Source organism: Ischnura elegans, chromosome 13 (genome assembly GCF_921293095.1).
Source record: "Ischnura elegans chromosome 13, ioIscEleg1.1, whole genome shotgun sequence".
NCBI lineage: Eukaryota > Metazoa > Arthropoda > Insecta > Odonata > Coenagrionidae > Ischnura > Ischnura elegans.
Genome location: NC_060258.1, coordinates 17,951,011 through 17,966,737, shown reverse-complemented (window position 1 = coordinate 17,966,737; position 15,727 = coordinate 17,951,011). Strand labels below are relative to the sequence as shown.

Sequence of the window (15,727 nt, the reverse complement as noted above, 5' to 3'; positions counted from 1 at the left end):
ATTTCGTAATACTATTGCACGAGCTTTTATTGTTTCATAAGAAAATGAACCAGTAATATGACATTGTTTCAATTCATTTGTTTTATTGATACGTCTGCTTTAGTCATCAGGAGACTTATTAAAAGATTATCGCAAAGATCTTTGTGGTTCTGTATATAACAATTATTAATTTTCTTTCCAGAAGTATAATATTCTATCGGTGATAAAATGGAACGCTGCTAATATCTACTAATGGTAATACAATAAAAATACGGTTATTGTAGTGGTATTTCCATGAACTAGTGGATTTTGTGTATCGATTCAATGATAACTTGTTTTCGTAAAAAAGTGGAGGAGTAAACATTTAATAACGCTTCTGTGTTTTAACACTTACTCACTGTATACTAGCAGTGTTTTTTCAGTATATATTTTTAGTCGAATCAAATTTTCAACCAAGTTTGTTGAACTTTTCAATTATGATAGCCCGGGTCCATGACTGACCTCTGCTTCCGACCTCACTCTACTTTGATGTCCCCCTATTCCATTTCCCCACTCAGTACTCCACTTTACTCCACTCGAGTCCGGTTTCCGTTAGCTCGTGGCCGGCTGTGCACTTCGTACGAGTGGGTTTGGAATGGCTAATGTTCACACTGTGCAGTTAACGGCGAAGTCGAGTGCAGTTGAGAAAGAAAATCTGGAAAAAATATAGAATACATTAGATTGCAGTGTAAATGAAATTCCCTAATTGTTATGCAGCTAAATATAAACGCTAACAGCATTTATGTACGTGAGAATTAAACGCTCAGCCACTTACGGGAGTTGGTTACAAAATGCAGTTAAATGTCTAAATGAAGGTAAAGTAAATTCTTTACTTACATTTTTACTTGCATAGAACTGACCGCAAAAGAGGAAAAATCTGTAAAAATTCTGACGGATAGTTTTAATTTGCTCATTCTAGTTATTGCTACAGGTTTTGGCGTAGAAATAAAAGTATTCAAAATCTTCTGACGTGTGGGATTTACATTTGGGGTGAATGCTCTTCATAGCAGAAAAACTGTGATAAAATTAATTTTTTGCAAGGCAAACAATAATATTAATTTTGGTAAATTTTTGTACTTTTGCGTGTTCGAGCACCTGTGGTGAGTTGACGATTCATCAAGAGAGTTATGTGCTTTGGTAAGCCGCTTTGGGAATATTTCCTGGAGGGAAGACTTTGAGCTGTAGGCAAACGATAATTCTAATTTCGATAAAATGATACTACTTTTGTATGCACTTTTTAGCTATGAAGCACTACCCTGGCGAAAAATCTGTGTAACAAATATGTGTAAAAATATGGTACATTATGTAAAATTACATATTTACTACACTTTTCTACTCACAAAGTTACACAAATCGTACAGTTGGTACATCCTGTACATTATTGGTACCACACCTGTACTCAATGTGTTGCATAAGATGTTACACAGATTATACCACTAAGTTGCCAGTCTATTCATACACCAGAAGTGTACACAATTTGTACACATCAATCACCATTTTTGGGTACACAAATGTCATCACAATTTTACCACTGTGTCACGATACCAATAATTTATACTCATAGTACAGAGATGTTACCCCAGAAGTGTATACCTAGTCCATGTTTTCTACCTCTCCTTACACTTTTTCTGTACTTATAGGCCATTCTCACCAACTGTACCCATTTTTCAGGCCACATCATGTACCACATTTTTTTGTCAAGTGTAGATCAACACTCAGTGTTATAGGGAACTTTTGTTGCAAAATAACTTACTAGGTTTGAAAAGAAGATTTTATTATCATCAGGTTACATTCAGGTCAGGTTGAATTCATGATGGTTGACAGAGATTTGTTATGAACTATTTCATTATTGTTTACAGAGTAATATTTATCAAAAAACAACATAAGTAGTGTTCTATTGCATTGTGGGCCTTGTGAAGTATAGCTTTGGCAACGTTTTGAAACAAATATCAACTTTAATACATAGTGTACATAGATTTTAAAATACAGATATAAGTGAACATGAAAAATTGGTAATTTCGTCACAAAAACTCTTAAATTGTTTTTATGATACTATGAAACAAGAAGCAATTGGTAATTCCGTCATGTGTTTATTTATTACTGTGATAAAATGGAATTGCCCAGATATCTGTGTGATTTTAAGCACTAATAACAAATAATGAATCTAATCTCCATAACAACCATAAGGAACGTCAGCTATGAAGTTTCCTGTGTCTGTTTCCATGTGAATGCATTGGCCAATGATGTCTGAGGGTTTAATGGCAATTGAACTACCTTTATCAAGGATTCTTTTAACGTGGTTTACCATTAGCATTTGAGTTTGAAGAATGGGAGCCTTGTCAATCGTCACTTCTTGGAGGATAACCACAATGTTACTTCTTTCTCTACTTAGAAAGTGGAAAATTGATTTTATGAATCCCCTTCTGCCATCTCTACTTCTTACCCAGGAATCGTCATTTTTCTTTCCCTCAGAATAACCCTTCGTTGTTAGGCGCACCTTCCTGTGCAGCATTCTACTATAACTGTAAACAGTCTCCTCCAAGAAATCAACACCTAGTATTCTTAGGCACTCCAAGTCCTCTGCACTCAAACGATGAGTTGTTGATTTCCCAATCAGAACACATTGATTGCACTCTACGTGGAATGAATACCTCTTTCCAGTGATGTCTTTAATAAAAAGTAGAGGCTCATCTGAAGATGCCAAGCATTCACACAGGTTTGGATAATCTTTAAAAGTTAAGTATCTGCGAGTGAGTTGTAAGGCGACTCTTCCAGGACTTGTGTGCATTTTGTTCAAAAAATGATTCTCACCCTCGAACACAAAAGTACTGTAGGCCCAAATAGGCCCCCAATCGGAAACTGCTTTTGTAACATGTAGCAGTAGGTGAACATTGTACGTCATAGCTGTTTCACCGAAATGCTGTTGGGTGAGAAAAACGTATTTTATTAGATAGCCATGTGCCAATTCTAATTCATTGCCTGTTATAGAACCTTTGAGCAGAATGCAAAAAGATGCTGAGAGCAGAGCAAAGTGTTCAAAATATTTACCATTTAAATGACCATCAAAACAAGCAATTGAATAAAAAAGTAGAAAAGCTCTCCACTCACCAGCTGTGTATTTTTTTATGTGCGTAAGTTCCCTGGGTGTTCTTGTTATTGATCTTGGAGGCCTGATCTGCATTAGACGCTGGTTCATCACATAACTTTTCTCTGGATCACCTAAGTAATATGGAGCACCAGCTGTGTTGAGGAGTGCAAATACATGAGCACGAGTGACTCCTAAAAGTGCATTATGCATAAAATCAACAACAACCCCAGAACCAAAATTCAAGTATGGATGTAAATAAACTAATGGGGTAAGACCTTTACACCCTCTGTAAACTCGCTCTTTGGTATTTCTGTTATTTCTACGTTCATGAGCAATTTGCATGTCTACAAGCATAGATTCTTGAGTCCTCAATGCAGCAGGCTCTTTACATACAGTGAATCTACGTCCATGCTGTGTGTTTTCAGCCCTCTGATAACAGAATGTGCATCCCATGTAACCCGAGAAAGATGTCAAGTTCAAAAATTTGTATCGAGCTCCTGAATCTAATACCGCCAAGATAGGGATGAATTTACTACGTTGCTCCACACCATTGGAGTCTTTCCAAGCAAAACCATCATCAGCAAGTTTTTTCAAATCATTAACAAAAGGCTTCAAGAAAATATTCATGTTCGGCTGTTTCCGACCCAGCCACATACCAGCATAAATCAGATGTTTCTTCTTTGTTTGTGGAGACAGTTCATTGATATGCATAAATATTGGCCAGGCAGACTGCGTAGAAGATTCACCCAGAGCTAAACCATCCGTGTTAATTGTAACTGAAACGTTTTTTGGGTCTGAAAGAGGTTCACCAGGTTCACACAATTTTTTGTACATGTATCCATCATAAATATCTTCGTATGCATCATTGTTCAGTTTGCACCTTTCAAAGTGATAAGTCATAATTTCCTGCGCCACATCTGGTTTTTCCATTAAAGCTTGAAATTGTTTGTCTGTTTTAACGGAAACAAAATAAGAGGAGTTCTTTGCAAAGGGTTGCACATTTTCCTCACAGTTATTGCACTGAATAATTTGTTCCTCATTCACTTTCTCCTTGGTTCCTAAATAATTTTCACAAGCGCGACAATACATATGGACGGTAATTACATTCTTATCTTGGTCCAAATGCTTTAAGAGGAAATACTTAGAATCCTGAACTACTTTTCTACCAAATAGTTTGTTTACAAACTTTAAAATATCAACTATTGCTACCCAAGACAAACCATGACGTATACCAAGGAGCAAACACATCAGGAAAGTATCTCCTTCGGTAGTAGTAGTGCATGGACAAAGAGGGACACCCCGAAATTGGTTGGCTTCACGAGGCATGTCTTCATTTAGAGGAGGAGGAGAATTGAGGCCTCTCTCAACATCCTCATACAGTAGTTCATTGCCCTCGTCATTAGATATGTTCTCATAAATATCACGCCCACTCTGACTATCATGATCACTCTCTCCACACTGAGATGCCTCTGAAAAATTTTTTGAAAGGAGTTATAAATGGTTCCAAAGACTTTAAATGATGGTAAAATTTCTGACAACAGACACTCACCGCTCGTGTTCCCCACGTCTATAAGGGAAGTTGTACTATGGCCGTCGGATAAATTTCTACCCAGATCCGTCTCTTCATTTTCGATAGGAAAGGGCACCGGGAGTAGCCTGCCAGAACTGGAATTTTTATAGCCCTGCAATGCAATTTACTGTTATTGCGCGTATTCCGCGATAGTCGAGTAATATCGAATAATAAGTAATTTACACTAACGTTCTCATCCTCCGTCCGACTGCCGCTGTGCTCAGACTCCGTTTCGCTGTCAGGGCTCTGTGTGGACAAAACGATTGATTCATGAAATGCTTCCCAAGGTTTTTAGATAAATATGTCTAAAATTCTTCATGCTTCCATTAAAGATGTCTACCAAGATGCATAGATAATCTTACCACATGCAGCCTCGCAGCTATAAGTGCTTCCTTACGGCGACGATAAGCTGTACGTCTTGGGATAGGGGAATCGTCATGCAAATATCGTTTCATTTTCTCAATATTAACATCTAAAAGTGCTCTTCATTAGTATCAGTAACATATCATAATTTTCAGCATGACAGTATGAAAAATTCCGCGCGGTGTAAGCAGGGAATATTGTGTAGTATGAAAAACTCGATCTACACCCCACGCCACATTTCAGTTTAACAGGGAGTATCAAGCATAAATCACGATACCGGATTTATTTGGAATTGAGACGGAGGATAAATAACAGTATTACGCCATAGTCAAGAACATATCGAAAGTTACACTTTAAATTCATGAAGTACTATTTTACTCAATTAGGACATATCCAACCAAACAACTGAATGCAGAAATTCGTAACCACGTTGCTTGGATTTTTCCTTACGCGTCGGTTTATGTACTTACGTTTCGAATGTTTGTTTAAATTTTGACGTCGGTCTTCTCTATATTTGATTCGGTAAATCTGCGCTTTAGATAAATAATGCCTTATCCAGTAAATGACAACTGTGTTGCTGCTGCAGCTGAAAAAATCCCGGAAGATTGGCTTGTAGCGTGTAAGCACACGGATGGACTGGACGAAACGGTTAGAGTGCATCAACTCGTTCACCACAAGCCGTGGCATGATAAAGACTTTAATCCCGGGCAAAAGTACCTGATAAAGTCGAAGGAGTGGAGTGATGCGAAGGACAAATATCAGCTCTTCAAAGTTTACATTTGTAGAATTGCCGGTAAGTTTCATCCAAGTCGCCTATTTTATTACTGAATTATGTCACGAGGTATGACTTTGGTATTTTTTGAAAATTCGATTTGGTTTTTGTTCAAAGTTTCAAACCTTAAAAAATACAATACACTTGCTATAATTATTATTATCTACGGGATGCATCCACAGAGAATGAAAAAGCATTGAACGAGAGCATCCAGAAGTCCAGGTTGAAGTGGCCAGTTTTGCGACCGACAGATTCTGATGCTCTTGGGTCTGAGAGTGAAGTAGAGCGAGCAAGATTGGTGCAACCGAAGAAGGTTTGTTTTCTCTCTTATTACGATTAGTTATTAATTATTTTCACATCATATGTCGTGAATCCTGTCTTTCCAATAAGAAGCATATTATGTGTTGATTTACATGACAAAACAATCGAACATGAGACTTCACTTGAATCTCAGGTTCGATAGAGTTCTCACATTCTTATTTTATTGAATCCCTGGATGAATATCTGGATTTTGGTGAATGTCAGGATTTAACTCATTTTCAGAAATCAAATGTAAATTTCATTCGCTGTCAAAATTATATTTAGCATTCAACACTGGCCAATATTTATATGCAAGAATATGGCATACTAATAATATTTTTTCCTATTGCGGTCCAATGCAGAGAATGAAAGTAAGAAGTGGAGTGCTAATACTTGTAGTACGGACAAAATGCATGAGTTTGTCAAGGCAATCACTTGTGAAGGCAAACCTGGGGTTTCAAAGAAATCTAAGTTGTCGAAACCTGCCAGCCTCAATGAGTGTGTTTCAAAGTCTTCATCTGGTAACACCTTCCCTTGTGGCTTAGACCAAGATTCTGAAGTGAAGAAATACAAGGAGGAGGCAGAGCACTGGAAATGTGTTGCTCTAGAAGCAAAGAAAGGTTTAGAAGCGAAATCAATTTAAGATGATGCGATCATCTCAAGACTTGATGCCCTCACCTCTCAAGTTACCAATTTGACCTCAGAGGTATCAAGTGTAAAATTTTGCTTGGCCTCTGTCGACTCAACTCTAAGTAAGTGTGATTCAAAGCATGCTGTAGTGGGTCAATGGTTGAATGAGTGCCCTCTTCCTTGTTAAATCCCTCCTATTCATCTTTCCTATGATATTTTATTTAATTTTAAAATTTTAAATAATTGACATTGCAACAAAGATTAATAGCTTCCATTTCAGCAACAGCTACTGCTATGCATTGTAACGTTTCCATTAACTACTCTTTGTTTCACACGTCACTTACAAATATTTTATTAAACTTTAAATGATACAAACTCGGGAGCAAGGGAACACCCGTCTGCCATAACTATCACAATCCGACTCCCCTTCTTTTCACTTCCTCCCGCGCCGTCAACAATCCCAACAATTACCTCACTCCACCTCTGCTGCTTATTATTACGCCAGACCAACAACCAAAACAAACCACTCAAAATTAGGTGTTACATTTGCCCCATTGGAAAAGAAAATGGAATGACATGCAATTTTCTTTTTCAACGCCTTCAAAAACAGAGTATTATGGGTTATGGGCGTGGCCCCAACGCCTTCAGTTCTGAGCTTCCCCCTTAAATTAATTGTAATTAATTATTTTTTTACAGTGGGAACACATGTCATATCACATTAACAGAATATTGCCTCGTTGACCATTTGATCGAATATAACATCGGCTTTGACATGAATAATGCACCAGATTGTTAATAATATTTAGGAAAATAATAAATACTTGAAACCATAACTTTGAAAACACATTCATACCTCTTCTATTGCAGTTTAAAGCCAGAGCACTACACTCTCCCTTCCCATCACATAAACACTGTTCACTCCATACTGGCATTTCATTTTTCTATTTGCCACACTTATTTCACTTATCACTCCCCTGCTTTATACACGTTACTCATTCATTCATCATTGTCATCATTCATTCCAAGCACATAAACATTACATATGTATTTAATAAACAACCAACAAAACATTTTTGTTATCATCCCTATCAATTTATAACACATGTATTTACCCTCAATTTTATGTGGTCATATCACCCTTCCACCATCTCTCCAGGATGTAATTACTTTCGCCACTTATCTAATCGCACTATTTTAAATTTTACTCTCTTCCTTTTGTATTTCTTCCTTCTTCTCTCTACCCGATTTTCGTCCTTCCTTACGTTATTTTCACGTATCCTAAATATACCATTCGCGATCTTCTCAGAGTCACTTTCTCCTACTGATCTAAGCCACTTAACCCATAATCGCTCCGATTTCTTCCCGAAATTAGCCTCCACTGTCGTGAACTCGGTTATGTCATTGTTTCGTTCCGCCATCATGGAATTGACAAGGTGCTGTTGCTCCGGTTGGCGCGCCTCCGCTACATTGTTTAGTGCAGGCCGCTGATCAGCTGATCTTTCGCCCGGCCGGTGAACGTATCCATCGCCGAGAAAGTTATTGTCCCGTCGTCCCTCTCTCTGCTGGCTCGACGCCTGCCACTCCCGCTGCTGCGACCTCCTCGAGTCCCATCCGTGCTGCTGGCTGTGCTGGAACGCGACTCCCGACGTCCTCCACGCACGCTCCTCACGGGGTCCCGATGTATGCCCCCCATCGAACGTCGGGACCCTCAACTGCACCGCGGATGCCACTGCGACGCTGGGTCTCGCGTCCCTCTCACGCGCGATGCGTTGGACCGCCTCCTCATCCAGCCCAGCTGCCTTTGTGGTGGATTGCTGTCCGTCCGCCATCTTCCCGGGCACTTCCTCCACTTGTTTTTCCTTTCTCCCCTTACATTCTCGCCGAAACGCCGCTAGCCCTTCGTTGATGCTTTTTATTGTCTCCTCCAACTTTTTGTCTCTTTCTTCTTGTTTGCTATCTCGCCTCTCCAGTTCTGCTTCCCATTTTCTATCTCGACTCTCCCGTTCTTCTTCCCATTTTCTATTTCGACTCTTCTGTTCTTCTAGCATCTGTCTTAGTAGCACCCGTAGGTCACTGTTTCCTTGGTCCTGCGTCTCTATCTCAAACTCATGTGTCTCTATATCTACCCCTTCTTTTATCAAAAGCGGTTTTAAACGCTCCTGCAGCTCAAATTTCGCCCCTTGGGTCGTCGATCCCCGATCCCTCAACAAACTTTGTAAATCCACCTTTTTCAGTTCGTAAAATTTTTTCACTCCCGCCATCTTGAATTCCCGCTCTCTACGACGCGACTCGTTCCTCAGGCGTTCCGTGGTCTCGATCCTCTCGAGAAGTCGTGCCCCTCACGTTGCGGCGCCAAAATGTAACGTTTCCATTAACTACTCTTTGTTTCACACGTCACTTACAAATATTTTATTAAACTTTAAATGATACAAACTCGGGAGCAAGGGAACACCCGTCTGCCATAACTATCACAATCCGACTCCCCTTCTTTTCACTTCCTCCCGCGCCGTCAACAATCCCAACAATTACCTCACTCCACCTCTGCTGCTTATTATTACGCCAGACCAACAACCAAAACAAACCACTCAAAATTAGGTGTTACAGCATTATGCTCTTCTTGGAAGCCTTTTTCCCCCTCTTAATTTTACCAATTGTACTATATCCAGTCTTGAATGATTGTGGCTTGTTGCAGATGCTAAATTGCCTACGAGTGGTGTCGCAAGTGAACTAGCTTCATGCAGCAGTGCACAAGGACAAGAGGTAAAATCCAATTTCTAGATTCTCTCCTACATCGTGATCTTAACATTCTTCCCATAACTCCCTTTTTTTCATTTTCATTTTTTTTTCATTCAAGGCATTTCTTGCACCAGGAATACCAATTGCTGCAACTGCCCTAAGAGTGATGGAGTGCGAAACTAATAGCAAGAAATGGTGCAGGGCACTCCTGCTAGGCTGTTACAGTCGAGAAGAGGCCAAGCGACTGAGGTATCGGGTCCATGGCCAGAATAAGGGAGAGCTTGTGCCATTCGCAACACAATTTGAAGCAGCAGCTAGAGGTATATATATTTACAGATATTCCTGAGTTGCACTTGTAGATATAATTTATTGATTTGTTATGGTTTCCCTGCAGCTCACTACGAAATGTTCTTAACCAGAACTGGATTTGAGGACAACCACTCAGCACTGTCTCAAAAGTCCACGGAGGTGATGACCATGCTATCAAAGCTGGCCAGAGACTTGAATGGACGACGGAACACTGGCATGGGGGAAAAAAATTGCAGAGAACCTGGCTCCGTAAGTTGCTTCAAATTTTATTTTACCTATTGGCTTAATATAAGTTAGCTTGAGTCAATATGGTATGAGGTAAAATAAATAAGAGCAGGGTCATTCCATGTCAACTCAACCAATTTTTGGGGGGTCCCACGCCTACCATCTCAGATTTTGATCATTTTATCCCTGTTGTTAGTTTCAACCTTAGTTAAGAAAAATCCAAAATATTAAAGACCCATTGCAAGTAATTTCCAAGATATGAGTGTTTGAAGTCAATGAGGCACACACAAAAATTCTGCGCACCAGTCAAATTATTCAAAACTACCATATTTGTGTATCCTGTAGCTGTAACCATGCACTATCCTCCCTCTTTCAGGAAAATTAAACCTGAAGTTGCTCTCATGATTGATAGTGCTTCTATGATTTTTTTAGTGATGGTTGTAAAATGGCGGGCTACAGCACTTATATTTCAGGGCTTTCCCCAAGAGGTGAGTTGAATTTGAGTATTGAGGTTCCTGTAAACCCCTATCATTCTTTAAATGTAACAGCCAAACTATTTTTAATTTCCAAAGAGTATAAAATGGCAACATTTTAGAAAATATATGAATTTACTAGATATTTGCAATTAGGCAAAAAACTGGTGGAATATGTACCTATTTGAAGAATAAATACATACCTCTGACCTCTAAGCCTGATATTAAGCACTCCAGGCCTTCTCCATAGCAGTGACTGTGCAATCTGCCAAGGTGTACTGACTTCCTGTAATGGTGTTACGCACTGGTACTAGCATTAACACAAATTTGTTTATGTAATCCTGCACTAATCCTTATTTTGGCCACATGTTTGACCTAGCCTTACCATCAGATGTCATGAAATTCACAAGAATTGTACCACCCTCAACTGTTTGAACAACACAGCCAATGTAACATCTGTTTTCATTCACATCAGCGACGTAATATCCAGGTGCATGATGAAAATATATGGGAAGTGGAGACATTTAGATATATGGAGTTCAAGTCTGCTATTGAGTTTGAGCACTTTCAATGTGTTAGTTACTTTCATTGGAATCCCATGTTTCATGTTGCTATGCTTTAGCTCTCAACACAGAGTAGACATCATTTAGGCCATAGGTGTTTGACATCTAAGATCAGAGTTCTTGTGCGTAAGGCCATTACAGGAAGTCAGTACACCTTGGCAGATTGCACAGTCACTGCTATTGAGAAGGCCTGGAGTGCTTAATATCAGGCTTAGAGGTCAGAGGTATGTATTCATTCTTCAAATAGGTACATATTCAACCAGTTTTTTGCCTAATTGCAAATATCTAGTAAATTCATATATTTTCTAAAATGTTGCCATTTTATACTCTTTGGAAATTAAAAATAGCTTGGCTGCTAAATTTAAAGAATGATAGGGGTTTATAGGAATCTCAATACTCAAATTCAACTCACCTTTTTGGGGAAGCCCTGAAATGTAAGTGCTGTAGCCCACCATTTTACAACCATCACTAAAAAAATCATAGAAGCACAACAACAGGGAAAAAATGATCAAAATCTTAGATGGCAGGCGTGGGACCCTTGTTGAGTTGACATGGAATTACCCTGCAGTAACTTAAGGGGTTGTTATGTATGAAAATATTGTGAAACATTAAGTCTTCTCAACCAGTTTCATTTCATTTTTGAAAAAATAAAGATTATTTTGCCAGAAAAAGTGTAATGTTATGCATTAAACCATATTATTGTCCATTTTATCATGTTATAAAATTTTGCTTGACATATGTTTTTAATTTTACTTTTTCATTCAACAGGAACTATCAAGATCATCAAGAGGGAGAAGGGGAGGAAATGACAGATGATTTATAGTAATTCATCAAATATGTACATACACTAATAAAGATTGATTTTTAAACATTCTGCATTTATGTATTTAAGTTTAATCCTAATTGCATGGTACCCTTGTTACCATTATTGTACACCTGTGTACTAAATGGTACTATAGTGTACATCATGTACACATCATGTACCACTGCAGACTCTGTACTCACTGTACACAATTCAGCGCCAATTGTTACACAAGTTACACACAAAACCTACACAGATTGGGCCACTTTACCACAAAGTTACACAGATTGTACACTGGAGTTATAACTATGGTACACTATGGTTACACACAGCCTTCACAGAGTTTACCATTTTCCTACACTAATGGTACACTCCAAAGTTACCATTAGGTTACACAAATGTTACCATTCTTTTTCGCCAGGGGAACAGCACTTATCGAGGACCTGGGGGATCTGAACAATGCCCTCCTGTCATCCTCGATGGAGCAGATGGTCGTCCTGTGGCCCAGTCTGGAGTACTACGCTCAGGGTTGGGGTTCAAACCCAGTCCTCCTGAGTAGAGGGAACAGCGACGTTTGCTTCCAGACATTGACCAACGTCTGTGAATCTGACGTTGGTCAATGTCATCAACAATTCTATGAATCCCGACGTCATACATTAAATGCTTTGGGAATCAAGGTATGAGATAAAAGTTAAACTATGTTGAAAGAATTCCATACTAGTAACGGAAGTCATGGCAATGCCTAGGAAATTAGTTAATGATTGTAAGAAAAATACAAAGGGATGAGTAAAGAAGTGTACGCCAGGTATTTTTTTTTAATTTCACTGGCTGTCTTTTACTTCTCACTGGGAGATTTTTCACTCCCTTTGAGAAATATGAACCTCTCCTTCCAATGGTTTGCAATTCAAGTAAACAGCAAAAAGCATTGGCTTCAAGTAGATTATGTAATCTTCTGCGGAGGTAGAATAAAATATTATATGAGGTTAATCACATTTGACGTGGCAGAATGCAAAGTTGGTGTAACCCAAATTAACTTTGATATTGTACCCAATCACATTTTTGTCGATTGTGTATGTATACATGAAAAATGAAGGTTTTAATATTTTCAATACTACTATAGTAGTATTGAAATTATATTATTATTATATTTTCAATACTACTATAGTAGTATTGAAAATATAAAAACCTTCATTTTTCCGTTTTCTGGTCCGTCACCTACTTCTTGAGCTGTTGATGATGATTAATGCCTCAACCATTTTGCTGGTGAGTAAAACACGTCAAAAACTCAATCCGAGTGGTTCTTTACTTATCAACCACACGCAGACCTTAAAAATGGCTTCCCGTGTTTCTTTACTCCATACGGCAATGAGAGCAATTCCTTACCATGGTGAAAGCTTCTCCTGGAACTAATATTTAAACTGGATGTCGTTACTCATTCATGAAAACTGGGCAGAAACATTCACCCTGTCTAATTTTTAACGCAGGAAAGATTTTCCGAATGGGAAACATTTTTTCATCAATCCCCATATTTCCCTTGCATTCTTTACCAATTTTTGTACTTCTGCGGAACTTCGGTGAATAGTTTTTAGAGTGGACGGACAAAACAACGATGTATTCGGGAAAGTTTGACAGGGTTGACAAGTAATTTTGGTATTCATAATGGATTCACACAAGGAATTAGTTATTTATAGTAGCAGTTACTGTAAAAATTTAGTCGTACACTTGGCGTGATTAATTTATCTTTCAAATTTCTTTACGGGACAGGCCTTCTTGCTAAAACAATGTTTGCATACCTTCTCCTCATTTACACTGCTAAACTGGATTTCTGTCTCACGAAAAATGGCGCTCAAACACGAAAACGAACTAATTGTTAATTAATAACATTCAATATTCTCCTTGCGTCATGGGTAACCAAAGCACTGCGAATCTTTTTAGTGGTGATGATGTCCATTTTATCGTATTGACATTTCTCCATGTACTCCAGAAAAGTATCTGCGCAAGCGAGCGCGTGGCTGATCTTGGGTTACTCAGCCAATCTCCATTCTCTTCTTCTACTTCCTTTAGCTCCATTTCTCCATTCCTCTTGAACTTGACTGACGGGGCATAAACACCCCTGAGAGCAACAAAATGTCTCGTTCTTTTGGACAAAATTCAACTCTATGCTCAGCGTTTAACAATATCCCTATGCTTTTCTCCGAGCACGAATATTACAAAAGAGAATCGTCGAGACCGCCTCTTAATTTGTTAACCCACTTCATTTGTTATCTCTTCTACCTCTTAATAATTTGTCTCTAAATTTGTTCTTAACTCATCGCGCATTTAAATGAGTTTATAAAAGTCACCATTAGTGTCGCTGATGGACAAATTGATCCGAGTTTCTCGGGAAAATAAGGCATAATTAGAGGTGTTCACCGACTTTTATGTATATAATGATGTGATCTATCAAATTCATAATTTTTCAATGCTATCGCTCGCAATTATAAACATTATAATGCCAATTATTATAAAAAATGTGGATCGTATTGCTCTCATCACCGTGACGCGGACGTATTTTGAAAACCGATTGAAATGCGACTGAAGTGGCAAAAGAAATCAGCCTTGGATGGGATGAAATTGTGCCTTTTCTATGCTGTCCCCTTGTATCTGAGAAAATGTTCTTCTTCTTCCGTTGTTTTCAGTGGATATTTTTGACATCTCACTTACATCATCGGACGGAGTCAAAAGACAAATAAAAACTGATAGAAATGAAACCTGACTTTACCAAACCCTCACTGAAAACACTCCTTAGTTTGAAGTCAATCCACGTTGGAAAGCATAAAACCACTTGCATGAGGCGAAGTTTGGAACAGACGCTATTGCGTACACGGAGCCGACTGCCAATGGTGAAGTGAAAATTTTTTTAATCCTAATGAGAACGCAACTTACCAACTCATTTCTAACTATAGTTGCACTAGATAAGCAGATGGGTTTGAATGTCATTTGGGAGTAAACAAATATCCTGAGAAGATAAGCCTTCATTTATGACTCTGATTTTTGATATATAGCTTAACTTCTAAATTGTAATGATATTGTTTTCAGAAAATAGTTACCGGATCAACTGCTAAGAAGGTCGACTGCAATACAATATAGTTTCGTTTGAATGCTACGTCTCTTTTGCATTTAGCTTGTCACATATTGTAAATAATAGATTTTATTTTTGTCCAAAGATGGATGCCAGAGAATAATATATTGCAGGGATGTGCGAGTACTCGAAAGTTCGAGTCGAGTCGAGTCGAGTAGCATTACGATTGTGGAGTAGTTTCGGTAACTTTGCTATCGACGCCAGTAAGTTCAGAAAACTGCCAACAGGAGGCGCTATCACGAAATGCATGCATTAATATCGTTTTAATATTCGATAAGGCGTTCTAATGTCTTTGCCTGGGAGTTTCCGCTAGCTGTATACGTAGCAGACAACCACTGTTTGAGTGGACGTGGGCACCAAGAGCGGCCGCCGAACATCTTCCGACCCGGCTACGATTTTGGAGTGACCGTAGCATTGCTTACACTTTTCTTAGGCAATGCTTTTATGCCTTATTCTCTTTACTCAAGCTCCGGAGAATGCGTAAAAATTGTTAAGATTTCTGTGAAAAAATGTAACTTTAAGGGTTTAGCGGACAGTGCCGGTTTTTTTCGGCGTTCGAGGTCATAAGTAGTGCCACCTTTTCGCATATTTAAGTACTACGTACGTTCGGTGTTACTTTTCGTTTATTCCTTTATTGCGTTTAGTTTCTTTCTTGAACGTACAAAAAAATTGCCAAGGTCAATTAAGGAAAGTGGGAAATAAAAAATTTTTTTGTCTACAAAGCTAAAGCTTAGTTTTATTTATTTCGCTTCATCCA

At 38.6% G+C, this 15,727-nt stretch overlaps 2 protein-coding genes and 2 long non-coding RNA genes across 4 annotated transcripts; 3 read left to right on the top strand and 1 right to left on the bottom strand.

The window, feature by feature from the left end:
• Nucleotides 1-1,396: 1,396 nt before the first annotated feature.
• Nucleotides 1,397-5,131, bottom strand: LOC124170053. The gene is made up of 7 exons (XM_046548737.1): nucleotides 5,039-5,131; nucleotides 4,866-4,922; nucleotides 4,656-4,788; nucleotides 4,327-4,575; nucleotides 3,127-3,297; nucleotides 2,462-2,709; nucleotides 1,397-1,411 (listed from the first exon to the last, which is right to left on the bottom strand). The coding sequence occupies exons 1-7, from the start codon at nucleotides 5,129-5,131 to the stop codon at nucleotides 1,397-1,399; spliced, it is 966 nt and encodes a 321-aa protein (XP_046404693.1).
• A 426-nt stretch (nucleotides 5,132-5,557) lies between these two features.
• On the top strand, nucleotides 5,558-6,348 carry LOC124170348. Its single transcript, XM_046549070.1, has 2 exons — nucleotides 5,558-5,832; nucleotides 5,994-6,348. Exons 1-2 carry the CDS (start codon nucleotides 5,586-5,588, stop codon nucleotides 6,149-6,151), a joined length of 405 nt encoding a protein of 134 aa, XP_046405026.1. The 5' UTR covers nucleotides 5,558-5,585; the 3' UTR covers nucleotides 6,152-6,348.
• A 3,070-nt stretch (nucleotides 6,349-9,418) lies between these two features.
• LOC124169983 lies at nucleotides 9,419-9,740 on the top strand. The gene is made up of 2 exons (XR_006867275.1): nucleotides 9,419-9,501; nucleotides 9,596-9,740. It is a non-coding gene; the product is annotated as an uncharacterized LOC124169983 (long non-coding RNA).
• On the top strand, nucleotides 9,736-10,008 carry LOC124169984. Its single transcript, XR_006867276.1, has 2 exons — nucleotides 9,736-9,797; nucleotides 9,872-10,008. It is a non-coding gene; the product is annotated as an uncharacterized LOC124169984 (long non-coding RNA).
• Nucleotides 10,009-15,727: the final 5,719 nt, after the last annotated feature.